General features: G+C 31.3%; 1 protein-coding gene across 1 annotated transcript; it reads left to right on the top strand.

Moving 5' to 3' along the window:
- Positions 1 to 2,757: 2,757 nt before the first annotated feature.
- On the top strand, positions 2,758 to 14,717 carry LOC111698525 (uncharacterized). The gene is made up of 13 exons (XM_023468880.1): positions 2,758 to 2,799; positions 3,381 to 3,448; positions 4,633 to 4,690; positions 5,708 to 5,779; positions 7,651 to 7,682; positions 8,356 to 8,400; positions 8,877 to 8,939; positions 9,766 to 9,823; positions 10,138 to 10,169; positions 11,054 to 11,120; positions 12,395 to 12,414; positions 13,640 to 13,741; positions 14,593 to 14,717. Exons 4-13 carry the CDS (start codon positions 5,765 to 5,767, stop codon positions 14,648 to 14,650), a joined length of 492 nt encoding a protein of 163 aa, XP_023324648.1. The 5' UTR covers positions 2,758 to 2,799; positions 3,381 to 3,448; positions 4,633 to 4,690; positions 5,708 to 5,764; the 3' UTR covers positions 14,651 to 14,717.
- The last annotated feature ends 324 nt before the right edge of the window (positions 14,718 to 15,041 follow it).

Genomic DNA, 15,041 nt, shown 5'->3' with positions numbered 1-15,041 from the left:
AATTTTTTTTTCCGGAAATGAAGCCCTACATTTTGGCATTAAAAAAGTCCTATGGAAAAAACTCATTGAAATATAAAGTCTTTAATATCAAAGTCCTAAAATTTGAGACTTTATTACTAGGATGTTTTTTTTTATGGTTTTAGGATGATTTTCTACAAAAAATTCCCGTTGGTATATTCAAGTTGCAAATGCATAGATGAAAAGTTCGTGTATGAAAACGTTTAAGACTTTAGGACTTTTATTCCTGTGATCCTATTTCCTAAAACTTTATTGGTAAACCTAATTATTTTAGGAAAAAAAGTCTCAGTAATTTAAAACTCAAGACTTTATTTCCATTGACATTTTGTCCTAGGACTTCAGAAAATTGTTTACCAAAGTCTTAATTTCCAGGTTTTTTTTCAGAAACTTTTTTTTCTGACACACAATGATACCAACCACAGTTAAACCTTACCAGAGAAATTTTTGCTGTCATTTTCTAAAGGGATGGAGGAGAGGGATAGGGGCTGGGGGGGGGAGGTTGTCAGGAATTGTTATGAAGAAAAGGTTTTAATTAAATCTATGAATTGATTGTATTTACATTTGTGTAGAAAGAAAATGTTTGTGAAATCCATTTTCAAACATTGGCATAATTTTGCAGTTCAGAGAAGACCCTTGGTGTATTCCAGGTAAGCTCAAGCTAGTGAGGGGAAGGGGGCTGGTCATCTTAAATATTCAAATTCTAATTTTCCAATCCCTTTTTTATTGCATTCGGATCATGTGTTGTACTCCATTGATATTTCAAACATTAACAATATGATCTAATTTATAGTTTGAAAACTCAATCAGGTTATAATGATTTTGGGTTCAGCAAATCAAAGTTAGATGATATCATTCAGTTGGTTTTCTACCATTTAGTTTGTCAAAAAATTTGTTGAAACTTTTTTAACCACCAAGTGAATAAATTCCTTAGAATAACCAAGGAGAATTGAATAGAAGGAGGGGGCGATAGGGCTTCCGTACACTTTGCTGTGACGTTTTTGGACTGCTGAAGAACTAGTTTTTGTGTAACAACAATAACAAAGATTGTAAACAATAACACCAATGATAAACAGACATCTGGCATCTCTGGCGCCTTAGATGAAGATTCACCGTATACTAACTTTAGTTTGTTTACATTAGATCGGCTGCCTTTGTTATTGTTGTTACGCAAAAACTAGTTCTTCAGCAGTCCAAAAACGTCACAGCAAAGTGTACGGAAACCCTATCGCCCCCTCCTTCTATTCAATTCTCCTTGAGAATAACTATGGAAGAAACAATGAGAACTTTCACATTCTTGTTAACATCCAGAGAGTACTGCAGATTGTGGCGGACGTCCAACTCACGGTGGACTAGGGTTAATTAAAATTCGCACCGGCCCGACCCCTTGTAGTGGCCACAGAGACACGCGGCAAGAACCGGCCCAACCCCTTGTACTGGCCACAGAGACGCTCGGCGAGAACCGGCTCCACCCCATCTTTTTCCAGCTCGATTTTAACTTTGAAGGGGCCGCCAGACTATTTACAATACCCAGCCTATCATTAGAGAGATGGGAAACGTTTTTGTGAACGATCAAAACTTTTGAGAATTAAACACAATTTTTCGTCAGAAAAAAACTAACGATGGCCGAACCATTTGGATCGTTCTGAGGAATTTAAACAAAATTAAATAAACGATCAAATTTTCCAAAGGGTTTTTAAGAACGATAGTGTTTACTGGACAAACGATTTTTTAGAAAACACCCTAATTAACGACAGTGTTTTGCTGCACGTAAAATGTTATTGAACGATTTTAATAAACAAACATTTTTACTGAAAGATCATTTAGTGAGAAAATGAATGAAATAGATGGAAAATGAACGATAATTTTGAGACAGAATAATCACTTTTTTGAAGATGGAAAAAACTAACATAATTTGTCGTTCACAAACGATGAACAAAGAAAATGAAAAAACCCTACCCCACTAGCTTAGTTTAGTGTGAATCATAGTGAAATTAAACAAACTAAGTCCTTCTCTGTAAAAGTCTTTTGTCAATGTTCCGCTTGGAAATTGCAGTACGGTTTTTGTAAACAAATAAACGGGGTTCCTTGTATATCTTCATACCATGGTTTCAGTAGAAGTACATATTTCTATTTACTGATAGCGCCGATTAAAGGATTCATAACTCTGATTGGATATATGAGATAGATGTTACCACCATACTATTTCTATTGGTTCAGAATGGACAACAAACACATGACTGAACCCTCATTGGATCAGGCGCTAATGGACTTGGCATACTATAGTGTTCAAGGGAAGACAGCATCCTTCTGACGTTAATGTAACATTAATGTAACGTTTATGTAACGTTTATAGAACATTTATGTAGCGTTTATGGAACATTCATGTAACGTTTATGGAACATTCATGTAACCTGTATGGAACATTCATGTAACGTTTATGGAACGTTCATGTAACATTTATGATGGGCTTTTTTCAAAGAATGTTTTGCACTAGTAAACATCGACAATAGCTAAACAAGCCATGCATTCCATTCTGAAAATTTTAACGAGTTGTTTGAAAGTTTGATCCATACAGATTTTTCTATATTCTAAGATTCATTTTATATAATATAATTGTTGATAAAACAGCCTTTAAAGCATATTATAAAAGCAAAAGCGTAGGTCAGTAGATATAGAGTCAATTATGGTAAAATTTTACAATCTAAATTATCACTTCTACCTTTTTTCTGTTATAGGGAGGAGATTTTGATCAAACAATTGTTTCTAAAATGGAGACTAAAGGTGACACATTTTTTATCAAATATTTTTCCAAAATCCAATCAAAAAGATATTTTAAAAAATAGAGTCGTTCTTCTTGGATATACTATATTATGCTTAATTTCTCTAATTCTATTAGATTCATGTCAAGCCAAACATTATCAAAGAGATCGATTGTAATGAATTGCCTTAATTCATTTTTTTTATTTCAAACATGGCTATAGAATTTTGTCAAACAACTTTAAATAATTTTTATTGTTTTATCTAAAAAAAACTGTTCACCCAACCAAACCCCAAAATTCCCTGTGATCTTTTTTAACTTAAAGTTAAACTTAAAGTCAACCTCAGGTCAAATTCACAACAGTTCTATTCTAACCTTTTTCTTATGATTTGATAACAGAGACATCATAAATTTTTCTAGATGAAAATAGAGTGTCGGGATCTTAACTCAATTTAATTACGTCTAACGCCCCAGTTTCAGGGTCCATGAAAATATTTTATATTTTACATTCTTATGATTACTACCTTTTTCCCTCTACACACTCTTGTAAAAGCGTTTAGATATTCAATTGAAAAATTAATTTATCAATTATTGTTTTATTAAGTCTCGAGCAACACTGACTAGATATAGAATTAACAGTGTTTCTAGTAGTGGATCATCCGAGCTATACAGGTAGAAAGCCATTCATTTATTTATTCTTTCATCTGAGCTATACAGGTAGATAGCCATTCATTTATTTATTCTTTCATCCGAGCTATACAGGTAGATAGCCATTCATTTATTTATTCTTTCATCCGAGCTATACAGGTAGATAGCCATTCATTTATTTATTCTTTCATTCTTTCCAAAATAAATCTTTATTTACCATTGAGACCGGAAACTCTGTCTTCTGTGCACCTGGAAAGAAAGCATTATTATTTGGGCGCTATCAGAAACCACCTTTCATTGGAGACCTCCAAGGAACTCTCATCGAAGACCCCAAGATTTTCATTGGAGGGATAAGACTGGAGGGGTCTCCAATGACAATCTTGAAGTCTCGACTCCGATATGATGAGTATGGGGGTCTCTGATTTCTTTCCAGACTCTTCTATGATCAGAATATTCCAAAATAAAGATAAAACAAAGTTCCAAATCCTGGTTCATTTCTCCTTTTATTCTACCTTTTATCCTCTTTTCAACCTTTTATTATTTTTGTTTCAGGAAGTTTCTCATTTTTATATCATTGATAAATAAAAGGAAATTATTAATTAATCGATAACTTGATCAATTCAATTATTTCATAATTTCTTCAAATTATTTATCCAATTAATCAATAAATCAATTAATCAATTAGCCAATTAATCATTTAATAAATTAATCAGTTAATCATTTATTTAATTAACCAATTAATCAATTAATCAATTATTTAATTATCCAATCAATCAATTAATCATTTAATCAACTAATCAGTTAATCAATTTTTCAATTAATCTAAATTAATCAAATAATCAATTAATCAATTGATTAATTAATCAATTTATCAATTAATCAATTAATAAAATAATCAATTAATCAATTAATCAATTAATCAATTAATCAATTAATCAGTTAATCAATTAATCAATTAACTAATCAATCAATTAATCAATAATCAATTATTCTATTAATCAATTAATCCCCAAATCAATTAATTAATAAATCAACTATTCAATTATTTAATGAATTAATCAATTCAATTAATTATTCAAATATTTAATCAATTAAACAATTCAATTAATCAATTAATCAAAATTAATCAATTAATAAATTAATCAATTAATAAATTGATCAATTATTCATCTAATCAATTAATCAATCAATTATTTAATGATTTCTAGACTGGAAAGTGATGATGATTTTGATGATCAATTGGATCAATTCAACACAAAAGACAAGGTTTAAGAGACTCTACATATAATTAAAAGCGTTTAAAGTGTTTCATTTATTCTTTTTTCGAATTAAAATGGGAAAATATCGTAATTTTTTGTCAAAAAAAATGTGATTTATACCAACTTCTTTCATTTTCAATTGTATAGAAAATTGCAATGAAATATCATCAAGTTTTAGGTGGAAAAACGTCAAGTCCAATGCTGTCTAAAGTATTGTGAATCTGACACGACACTTTGTAAAATGGAGATTCACTTTAAATTATGTCTACAGTCCCTTTAAAGATAATTGAAGGAATTGAGTCCTAGTCACAAACTCTGATTTTCTAATCCCTATCTCTTAGTGATGAGAAAATTTGATTTTGTGTCAAAGATTCAATTAATTTCTATACCAAAGGAATTAGGTCTTTGCCACAAACTCAGATTTTCTGATCAAGTTTGAAGTATATCATATCCACCATCAGGTTACGAAGATAAATGGATTAGAAAATTTTGTGGCAAAGACTTAATTCTTTTGCAAAAAGGACCGATTTTATTTTAACTATTGATAACACTGTTATTTTGGTTCGCAGTGTTATAAAGTTTTGGACAAACATTTTCTCTTTATCTCGTAGGTTCAAGCCTTTTCAGATTTAATTTTGTCCAGAGTCTTAGAGAGTCCAAAAACTTTATAGCACGTCGTGCCAAAATAGTAGTGTTATAGGTAGTTTATACAATGTGTGTGTACTTGTCTTATTTCAACGGCTGTTTCTAGATCAAATAAGCTTTAAAACAAAGCAGATGTCAAAATATATAGTTAATTTCAATAGTGTTTTTATTTCAATTGAAAAAAAATATTTTGGAAATATCCTAATTATTTCGGAGAAATCCGGGAACCAATCAAAACTTTATAGCACACGTGCTATAATGTACAGCTAATTTAACATTATAGCACGATGAAATTACTTTATAGCACGTTCATTATGAAATTCACGATGAAGTGAGTAATAATGATAAAGTATAGGTTCATAAAATACAATATTAATAGAAAACTGGAAAGAAGGGAAAGGTGCATACTTCATATTTAAGCAAAGGAAGCAAGCTTATGGAGGCAACATCGGTAAACAGATTTTTTTCTCCAAAAATTTAAATATATCATAAATTTGAAAATTAAATAAAGCAGTAATAANTCGGTATGAATTTTTTCAGTCCCTTTCAGCCTGAAAGGGAGTTCAAAGTGTACAAATCATGTAAATGTTCACAAATTATATGCAGTAGAGTACACAAATACAGTATGTTCCCTAGACTATCTATTTCAATTTCGAATTTTTAAAGCTGTTAAATAAACTTTATAATGAATTAGGTGAATAAAAAACATCATCTGAGTTATAGTTATAAAGAAAAATCATCGTTAGTAAAGTAAAAGGCAAAGAGTCTATGTAAAATGATCATTGGTCAATTATGAAACCAGCCTATTTCATAATTTGGTTTTCTTTTAATATTAGTTTTAGATTTTCTATAAAATGATATTCCAGGGCCCAAAAGGTTATATTGCATAAATATGTGAAGTATACCTGCAGTATAGAAACAGTACAACAAAATGGCCGTTTTACACTTTTTTTCTAGTAAATTCCACTCTAATATATATTCTATTCTCTTTGGTTGTATGTGCTATATGATCAAGTCAGCTTTTAAAATTTAGCTTTCATTCTAAATCCAATTTTTTCTAGCTTTTATGTTGATTGGAAATTTATAAAAATCACCCTTTTTATTTTTTTTACAGCCCTAACTTTTTATTTCATTGTCAGACTAGATAACTTCATATATCTCAATGAAAGGCCCCCCCCTCCCTTCCCCTCCCCCTATAAACAGACCTATGCACATCTAAACTCCCCCCTGTCATTTAGATTTCTTTGTAAAAGCAAATTTTTCTTTATAATGATCTTTACTTTATCAAATTAGAAGCAGCATGAAGAACAAAAAAGAAAAAAAAACCATTCAATGATTAAAGGGACTGTAAGCGTATTTTTAAGTGACCCCTAAAGATATCAATGTCCTTGAAAGTCACTTTTGCATATAAACCACAAATGAAAATAAACAAAAATATGGATATTTAATTTGTACTTAAAGGGATTGACCGGCAATGTATGTAAGTTAAATGAATATGTAGTGTTGTAAACAAGTTTTTAGGATTCATTTGAGACATATAAAACTTTTATAAGATCTGTAAATCCTGAGTTTGAGCGCAAAGTCGAGGCTTAAAATCATGAATTAGGGTGGGTACGTTTTCAGAATCGGTCTTTTTTTAAATTATTAAATAACAACAACAAATAATGTAAACAAAATTCTACAGTAAACTAATTAGTTATTTAGGAACAGTTTGAGAAAATAAAAATTAACTCTTATCATCGAAAATAAGTGATCTTATTCAATCATAATTTTCTATAATTTTCTCATTAGTTCACTGTATAACTTTTACTTTATTTTTTTGTCGTCGTTATTTTATAATTTAAAAAAACGATTCTAAAAACGTACCCATCCAAATTCATGATTTTGAACGTCGGCTATGCACTCAAACTCAGTAATTATACATTGAGGAAACGTTTTATATGTCTCAAATGAATCCTAAAAAATTGTCCACCATACATAGCCGGTCACTCCCTTTAATTAGACAAAGCTTTTAACCCTATCTCTGCTTTTTAGGCCTAAAGGGAGGGCTTTGGGTATGTAGGAAAAGTCAGAAAATTTCAACAGCCTCAGACCAATACTTTTTGAGTTATGTAAAAAAAACTACAGGGGGGGGGTCAAATTGCCCCCCCCCCAGCAGGAATAGGGTTAAGAGTACCGTCGTAAATCGGTCATTGCCATCTTTGCATGGAGGGTCATTTGAAATTACGCTTACATCAGTCTCTTTAAGGAGTGGCTAGATTTATGCAGTAAAAGAAAATATTTTTTTTTTCACAACCATTTTTGATTTTGTTTTTCGTCTAGGCTCTCTCTGCACTAGGATTAACTACTGTAAGGTAAAAGAATTATTATTAATGTTATAATGAAACTTATATATAAAGGGAGTGATTTGCCAAGGTAAAATTTCAATGGGTTAATACGCATTTGATTCCAGGAAACATCTGATAGAAATAAAAACGTACAAATCTATTAAATATTAACAATTTTATTTAATTATCTTTTTTATTTACTGCGAATTCTCTCTTTATTGCTTCAGTTATCCCTAAAAGAATATCAGAATACAAATAATATTATTACAATTTTTAAGTGTGTTTAATAATGTTAAAAGCGTTTAATAATTTTTACTGTTTGCTTAAAATAAAGGCGTTAGTCTAGAAGTCATTTGTTTCATGCTTTTTGAAGACTAGGTGTCTAATGCAGTGAAATTTTTTATTCAGATTGATCAGAATCAGATTACATGGACTGTAAGCGTAATTTCCATTGAACCTCCATGCAAAGCTGGCAATGCCCGATTCACAACCGTACCTTTAAAACTTTTATCTGATCAATATTTTTGAAGATATTGTCAGGCTTCATCATGGTTCATCATGCTTTTCAAAATTATAAACATGGATTTATATTAAATACTTGATCAGACAAAGGGTACCGTTGTGAATCGGGCATTGCCTGGAAGGGTCACTGTAAATTACGCGTACAGTCCCTTTAAGCTAAATCTAATTATGTATTTAGAGGATTGGATGATACCAAGAGAGGACCTGTCATTCTCTCCCATTCGTAAGAAAATTCTATAAATATTTCATAAGTGCTATAATCGATAACCATGTATCAATATCAATATCATGCATCAATATATATATGCTTTGCTTGTCTGTCTGGGTGTCTGTTTGTTTGTATCCATCCTAGATATGTCAAAACGGCTGAACCCATCGGACCCTCATTTTGTGTTTATGAATGCTCAGAATTACAGAAAATAATCTCCAAAAATGTTTGATTTTCGTAAAATTTTGAAAATTCACGAAAACAAATTAGTAAATTCGCAAAGATATTTATTATTGTTTGATCGAAGAGAAAATGCTGAAATAGAAGATAGGCGCTAAACGCCCTGATAGCCTAGTCTTTAAAAGAAGATAAAATTATTACTTAAGATCACTTTAATATCAAACCCTAATAAAAATCTTTTCTACTTTAGCAGTTATTGAAAAGTATCAAAAATCAAACTTATCTAAAATATAATTTGGTTTATTTTTAAGGTTTGCGCATAAACTCCATTTTACTGAAGAGATGAGGGATTTAAAGCTTTTAGCAGAACAAAAGTATGGTTTGGATTTAAAATCTTTTAATATTAAAGATAGATTTCAAAATAAAAACAGAGGTAGAAGTAGCAGTAGCAGCAGCAGTAGCAGTAGCAGAAGCAGTAGCAGTAGCAGCAGTAGTAGCATTAGCAGTAGCATTAATTGTAGGAGTAGCAGCAGTTATACTATATGTAGTAGTAGCAGTAGCAGTAGTAGTAGTAGTATCAGTATCAGTATCAGTATCAGTAGCAGTAGCAGTAGCATTAGCATTAGCAGTAGCAGTAGCAGTAGCAGTAGCAGTAGCAGTTGCAGTAGCAGTAGTAGTATCAGTGTCAGTATCAGTAGCAGTAGCAGTGGCAGTAGCATTAGCAGTAGCAGTAGCAGTAGCAATAGCAGCAGTAGTAGCAGTAGCAGTGGCAGTAGCAGAAGTAGTAGCAGTAGCAGTAGTAGTAGCAGTAGCAGTAGCAGTAGCAGTAGCAGTATTAGTAGCGTAGCAGTAGTAGTAGCAGTTGCAGTAGCAGTAGGAGTGCAAGTATCAGTAGCAGTAGCAGTAGCATGTAATAAATTATGATATCATGTTAGTACAATCTTTATTATCTATGTTCCGTTTTCTATTTTATCTATGTTCATGTTGACCCTGATCGGCTATTCCGGTCAGCTTAAATTTACCTGTATTAATAAAGTAGTATAGTAGCAATAGTCGATTTAGACAGACGTATATAGAGCCTTGAGTTTTGGCTAGAGACTGACATTAGACTAAGAGTCAAGGTTTTGGAGATTTCAACGGGTCTAGATTCATTACAAGCAGTAGCAGTAGTAGTAGCAGTATCTACTTATGTATTTTTAGACATTTGCCTGAAGAAGTTATGCAGCAAGCAGATATCCTGGAAAAACTTAGAACAGAGGTAAAATAGATTATCTATTCATCTAGTTTATCTAATCTAACTTATGCTGCCGAGGAGTGTTTAAAATATGAAACAATTTGTACACCAATAAAATGGAAAAATAATCTGTGTTTTTCTTTATTTATCCATCTATCTATCTATCTATCTATTCATCTATCTATCTATCTATCTATCTATCTATCCATCTGTTTATTTATCTCTCGGTTTGTTTATCCTTCTAAGATTGATAGATTTAATGTTTGTTAGTCCTGGACACTTGTATCAATAAATAATCAAAAAATAATATTTTGAACAAGAAAGGTCTTTTATTTTAGAATTTCGACAGATACTCAACAAACTATGTTAGGTAAGATATTTTTGAACAAATGTTCGCAATAATATCTTGATAATTTCGGTAGGGTTTTCTAACAGTGCACGTTTTGCTCTCTTTTCAATTCTAAAAATTATTAATTGAGATAACTTAATACATATCATAAGACCTTAATATAATGACTAACTCAGGAATCCAACTTTGCAAAGAAATATCTAAACTTTCTATATCCAAGTCAACCAAATAGATTATAAAGAATCTATTTGAAGTTGATCAAATGCATTTTTTAAGCAGACTAAAAACATTCCACTGCTTTCAACGAGTTCCTCAGTCAACATTTTAGACAAATCTGTCAAGGTCTTCCTGAGTTATGATAGGAGATAAGAAACATTTCATATTAAATGTTTAAACAAATGTCCATTTTATCAGACAAAAAAATCTACTGTGGAGTTTTGACCTGGAATTCCAGACTGTAACTTTAAATCTTGCATTTTTTGCAATCTTTGCATTGCCTGCAACTGCTTAAATGCTTGTTACAGGGTGACCCACATCAAGGATTAGATTTTTTAAACGAACTATTTGGATTTTGCAGTTGTTCTTCGAATTGGCAAAATAAAAGTTTACAAAAAAAGCATGAAATAGAAAAAAGTTTAATAATCTTTGTTAAAGTCTCATTCTTTCTGGGTAACGCTGAATGTATGTCTATGCAACCAGTGTGATACAGTTCTGCAAATACAGATGTCGTCTTAACTATTCATATTTCAAATTTTATTTTTTATTTATAAAGAAATTGTTTCTCTTAGACTTTCAAATCCCTATAACTTTGCAGTTTGATAGTGTTAACCCCTGATATTTTAAGCTTATAGATTATTTGATCTAACAAAACTCACTAGTGGCAGACTCAATTCCAATTTATTTAGATGTGAATTAGTTAGAGTACATGAGGCATATCAAACCCTTCGTCTTAAATACAAATCCAAATATCAGGTATGATCACGTAATTCGTAAATCTAATTTATTTATACTTATATTTTAAACGATCTTTTTTTTAGACATGGAAGCACTCACAAATGGTTCAATTTTAAAATTTTTGGACATTTAAAAAAATCAAAAAGAGTAGTTCAAATATTGAAGAAGTATAAAGAGTTGGAAGTTTGAAATTTTGTCTTGGTTGAATTTAGGAATTTGATTTTTACTCTTTTATGCAATATTCTAATAGAATCTGAATAAATGCAAATCTTCCAAACAAATCTAAAAAATGCGCAGTTATTCTGGAAGTCACGACAATGTAGGAAGGATATGTCCCTGGATTTCAGCACCACAAAAGAAAGTTATCCCTAATCCTAGTTTTTAGATGGAGTTACCAAGCAAGATTTTTGTGTATTTACAACCCCATATTCTAATATATTAAATATAAAATGTGAATCCAATGATAATTCTTTATTTTAATGATCAATTTTCAACCAAGCCAAAATGTCAAATTTCAAACTGTTTTTGGTTCTTCAATTTGACTGCTTCATGCTTAATCAATATCATTTATTTAGAAATGTTTGATAGATTTCAATAATGTCCATACCAGTACCTTATAGATAATTTTTTCGGACAATTTTTAAACCGAGCATTGATATAATATACATATATATTGCTTCATAGTTATATTTATATGTTGCCTATAGGCGGCCAAACGGATGGACCGAATGGGCTGAAATTTATTGTGGACACTCAGGGGGTTGTTATAGACTAAAAAAAATTCGAAATTTTTTTCTTCCAATTTTTTTCAATTTTTTTTCCACGGGCAACGCTGGGCCCTTCAGCATAGTATATATTATATTAGGTCGTTAAAGGATTCAATCAAAGTTTTGTATAGCTAGGACTATATTTCAAAGTTTTAATTTTGTATTTGTAAGTTTAATAACTGTATATACAATATATATATAATATCTTTGCAGAAAAGTTACATTTTGCATTTATCTGACTTTTCCTCTTTAATGTTTAACCACAAAACCTCAAAAAGTATAAAACAAAATTCAAGAGGGAATTAAGTCTTTACCACAAAGTTAAATTTTCTAAAATCCAATATCAATGGTCTATTAGATTGCACAGATATAGGGTTTAGAAAACCAGAGTTTGTGGTAAAGACTCAATTCCTTTGTTATTAAAAATGTTTAATATGTCTACCTAGGCTCTTAGACGCACAAAGAATATGCAAAATATCAAAATATTTAACAAAAAACTTTATTTAATGATTTTTAATGTTTTAGGGGAAACTACCACAGCCCAGGAACCAAGCTTTAGAATAAATTTTTATATGAATATTTTTACAGTTTCGCAAAATCAGTTTATTTTTGTCACCAAAAAAAAATAAAGTTTAGGTTCGAAGTGAGGCATAACTGTTTAAAACTGATGGAATTATTTGATATATTTCATTCTTAATCTTACTGTTTGCCATTTTTATCATGCAGTAAGAAACTTTTTTCTAAATAAAAATTTCCTAGAGCCGCAGCGCTCGGCCATCTATCGTCAAATCTCAGTCTTAATAAGATGCTGGAGAGGCTTCAAAAAAAGACCCAAGAGCTGAGGTTGGGGCAGACTGAATCACAAGCACGGTGCAGGCGGGTGTAATGGTTTAGAAATTTAGAAATTACTTGATACAAAAATGTTGGAAAGTTGACTGAAACTTGTTGTCTGAAAAACTATCGATACTTTTACTCTACTAGGAGTTAGAACATACTATTTCTGATTAAACATTTCAAATTTTACTATTTTGAGCTGCCCATGGAAACATGCAGGGTTACCCACAAAGGATGAGACTGTAAAGACGACCCAAAACTCTAAAAATATGACAATTTAAAGTTTTCTTTTTGGTTTCTGCTCTCAATTGAGTATTTTGATGGTTTACTAAATGATTAAGCACAGAAACAAACCAGTTTTGGCCTACAAGGAACTCTGAATGTCAGGATGTAAGGAAATAAACTAAACAAATTCCGTACAATCGTCTCTGAAGTCTCATCCTTTGTGGTTAACCCTGCATATATGAAAGGATAACTCCGATCTAAATATGTCTGACCATCCATAAAAAAATTCCTACAACTGTTGCACGTACAAATCTGATTCTATATGATTTTATCCATTGCATGATGAGGAAGTTTGCAAAACTAACAATTGTCAATTAATGGGATTGGACATGAAACTTGGGGAATGAAGGCGGTATCAATTATCTAATCCTTCGGCCTGGCTGCCCCCCCCCCCCAATTTTTTTGGTCATGAAACTCCAGGGGTGGGGGGGGGGAAGGAATGGTAAAGTGATGCTCCCTATTTCGCCATGAAATTAAAACAAAACGTTTTATCAAATTGAGTTAAATCTTAGAAGTGCTTAAACCAGGCAGTGGCAACCCTCTTCCTAGTTACCCAGAAAACTTTAACCCCCTTTCAACCCCTCATAGGCTACCTCTGCAAATTTGAAAACTAATAAAAAAAATAAGGTTTGTTGAATGTTGAATGGACAGGTTTATTGGAGGATATGGTAAACTAGATACCGAGACGGGGATGGGGGAGGACGATGAAGCACCTAGAGGTCCAGAATTCCAGGATAGTGGAGTACTTCTAGAGTAAGTATTATACAGTGGAGTACTTTTAGAGTAAGCATTATATTGTAGATTACTTCTAGAGTAAGTACATGGAGTACTTCTAGAGTAAGTATTATATAGTGGAGTACTTCTAGAGTAAGTATTATATAGTGGAGTACTTCTAGAAGGGTAAGTATTATATAGTGGAGTACTTCTAGAGTAAGTATTATATAGTGCAGTACTTCATAAGTTAGTATTTTATAGTGGAGTACTTCTAGAGTCAGTATTATGTTGTGGAGTACTTCTAGAGTAATTATCATATAGTGGAGTACTTCTAGAGTAAGTATTATATATTGCAGTACTTCATAAGTAAGTATTTTATAGTGGAGTACTTCTAGAGTCAGTATTATGTTGTGGAGTACTTGAAGAGTAAGTATTATAAATACCTTATTTAAAAGAGAAGTTGCTTATAGACAGACAATTTGGCCCAATTATTTTTGTAATATTTTCAGTTTCTTTGCGAATATACAGCGAGAACTAGAAAACTGTAGACTACGAATACGACATTTAAATAATGCTTAAGTGAATTTGCTGTTGTTATAAATCAAATAGTTTCAATAGTAACTATATCACTTTAAAATAAAACGGGTTTGTTTACACTGCACAGTGCTTGTGCATTGTGTTTAATTATCTAAAGTCATAAATTGGTATATTCCTAGAGAATGATTTTTGGCCCCCCGGCCCCCCCTCCTTTAAGTCTAAAAGTTGTCTTTATGTTCCAGAGTGTTCTGGTTCTTACTGTACAATGTACATGCGATTCCTATAAAAGATCAGCAAACACTAAAACTATGTTCCCAAAATTTTTACGATCTAATTTTTATATTTCTTTTCAGAGGACGTATGAAAGACGAGTTCTTTATATTGCCCGGAGATGATGATGACGAATTTTAATCAAACGTTTAAATATTGCTTTCCATTTTATGTATTTACTTTTATACAATAAAACAAATGCGGGAGACATTTTTTCAAGTTTATGTGAGACAGACAGAAAATAATAAGATAACGGATAGGATTGCCGATATCAACTTTGCTGGAATGACAGAAGTGTTAAATCCATAGAGAATAGAATATATAGAGAGGAATTTACTAGAAAAAAGTGTAAAACGGCCATTTTGTTGTACTGTTTCCATACTGCAGGCGTACTTCACATATTTATGCTATATAACCTGTTGGGCCCTGGAATATCATTTTATAGAAAATCTAAAATTATTGTTAAAAGAAAACCAAATTATGAAATAGGCTGGTTTCATAATTGACCAATAATCATTTCACATAGACTCTA

Source organism: Eurytemora carolleeae, unplaced genomic scaffold, assembly GCF_000591075.1.
Source record: "Eurytemora carolleeae unplaced genomic scaffold, Eaff_2.0 scaffold33, whole genome shotgun sequence".
Taxonomy (NCBI): domain Eukaryota; kingdom Metazoa; phylum Arthropoda; class Copepoda; order Calanoida; family Temoridae; genus Eurytemora; species Eurytemora carolleeae.
Note: the sequence above shows the minus strand (reverse complement) of the source record. Positions and strands in the feature narration are given on the sequence as shown.

Coding starts and splice junctions, on each gene's coding strand:
- LOC111698525 (XM_023468880.1), top strand. Junction 8,401..8,876: donor CCTGTCATTCTCTCCCATTC/GTAAGAAAATTC, acceptor TTTATTTTTAAG/GTTTGCGCATAAACTCCATT. Junction 8,940..9,765: donor AAGCTTTTAGCAGAACAAAA/GTATGGTTTGGA, acceptor ATGTATTTTTAG/ACATTTGCCTGAAGAAGTTA.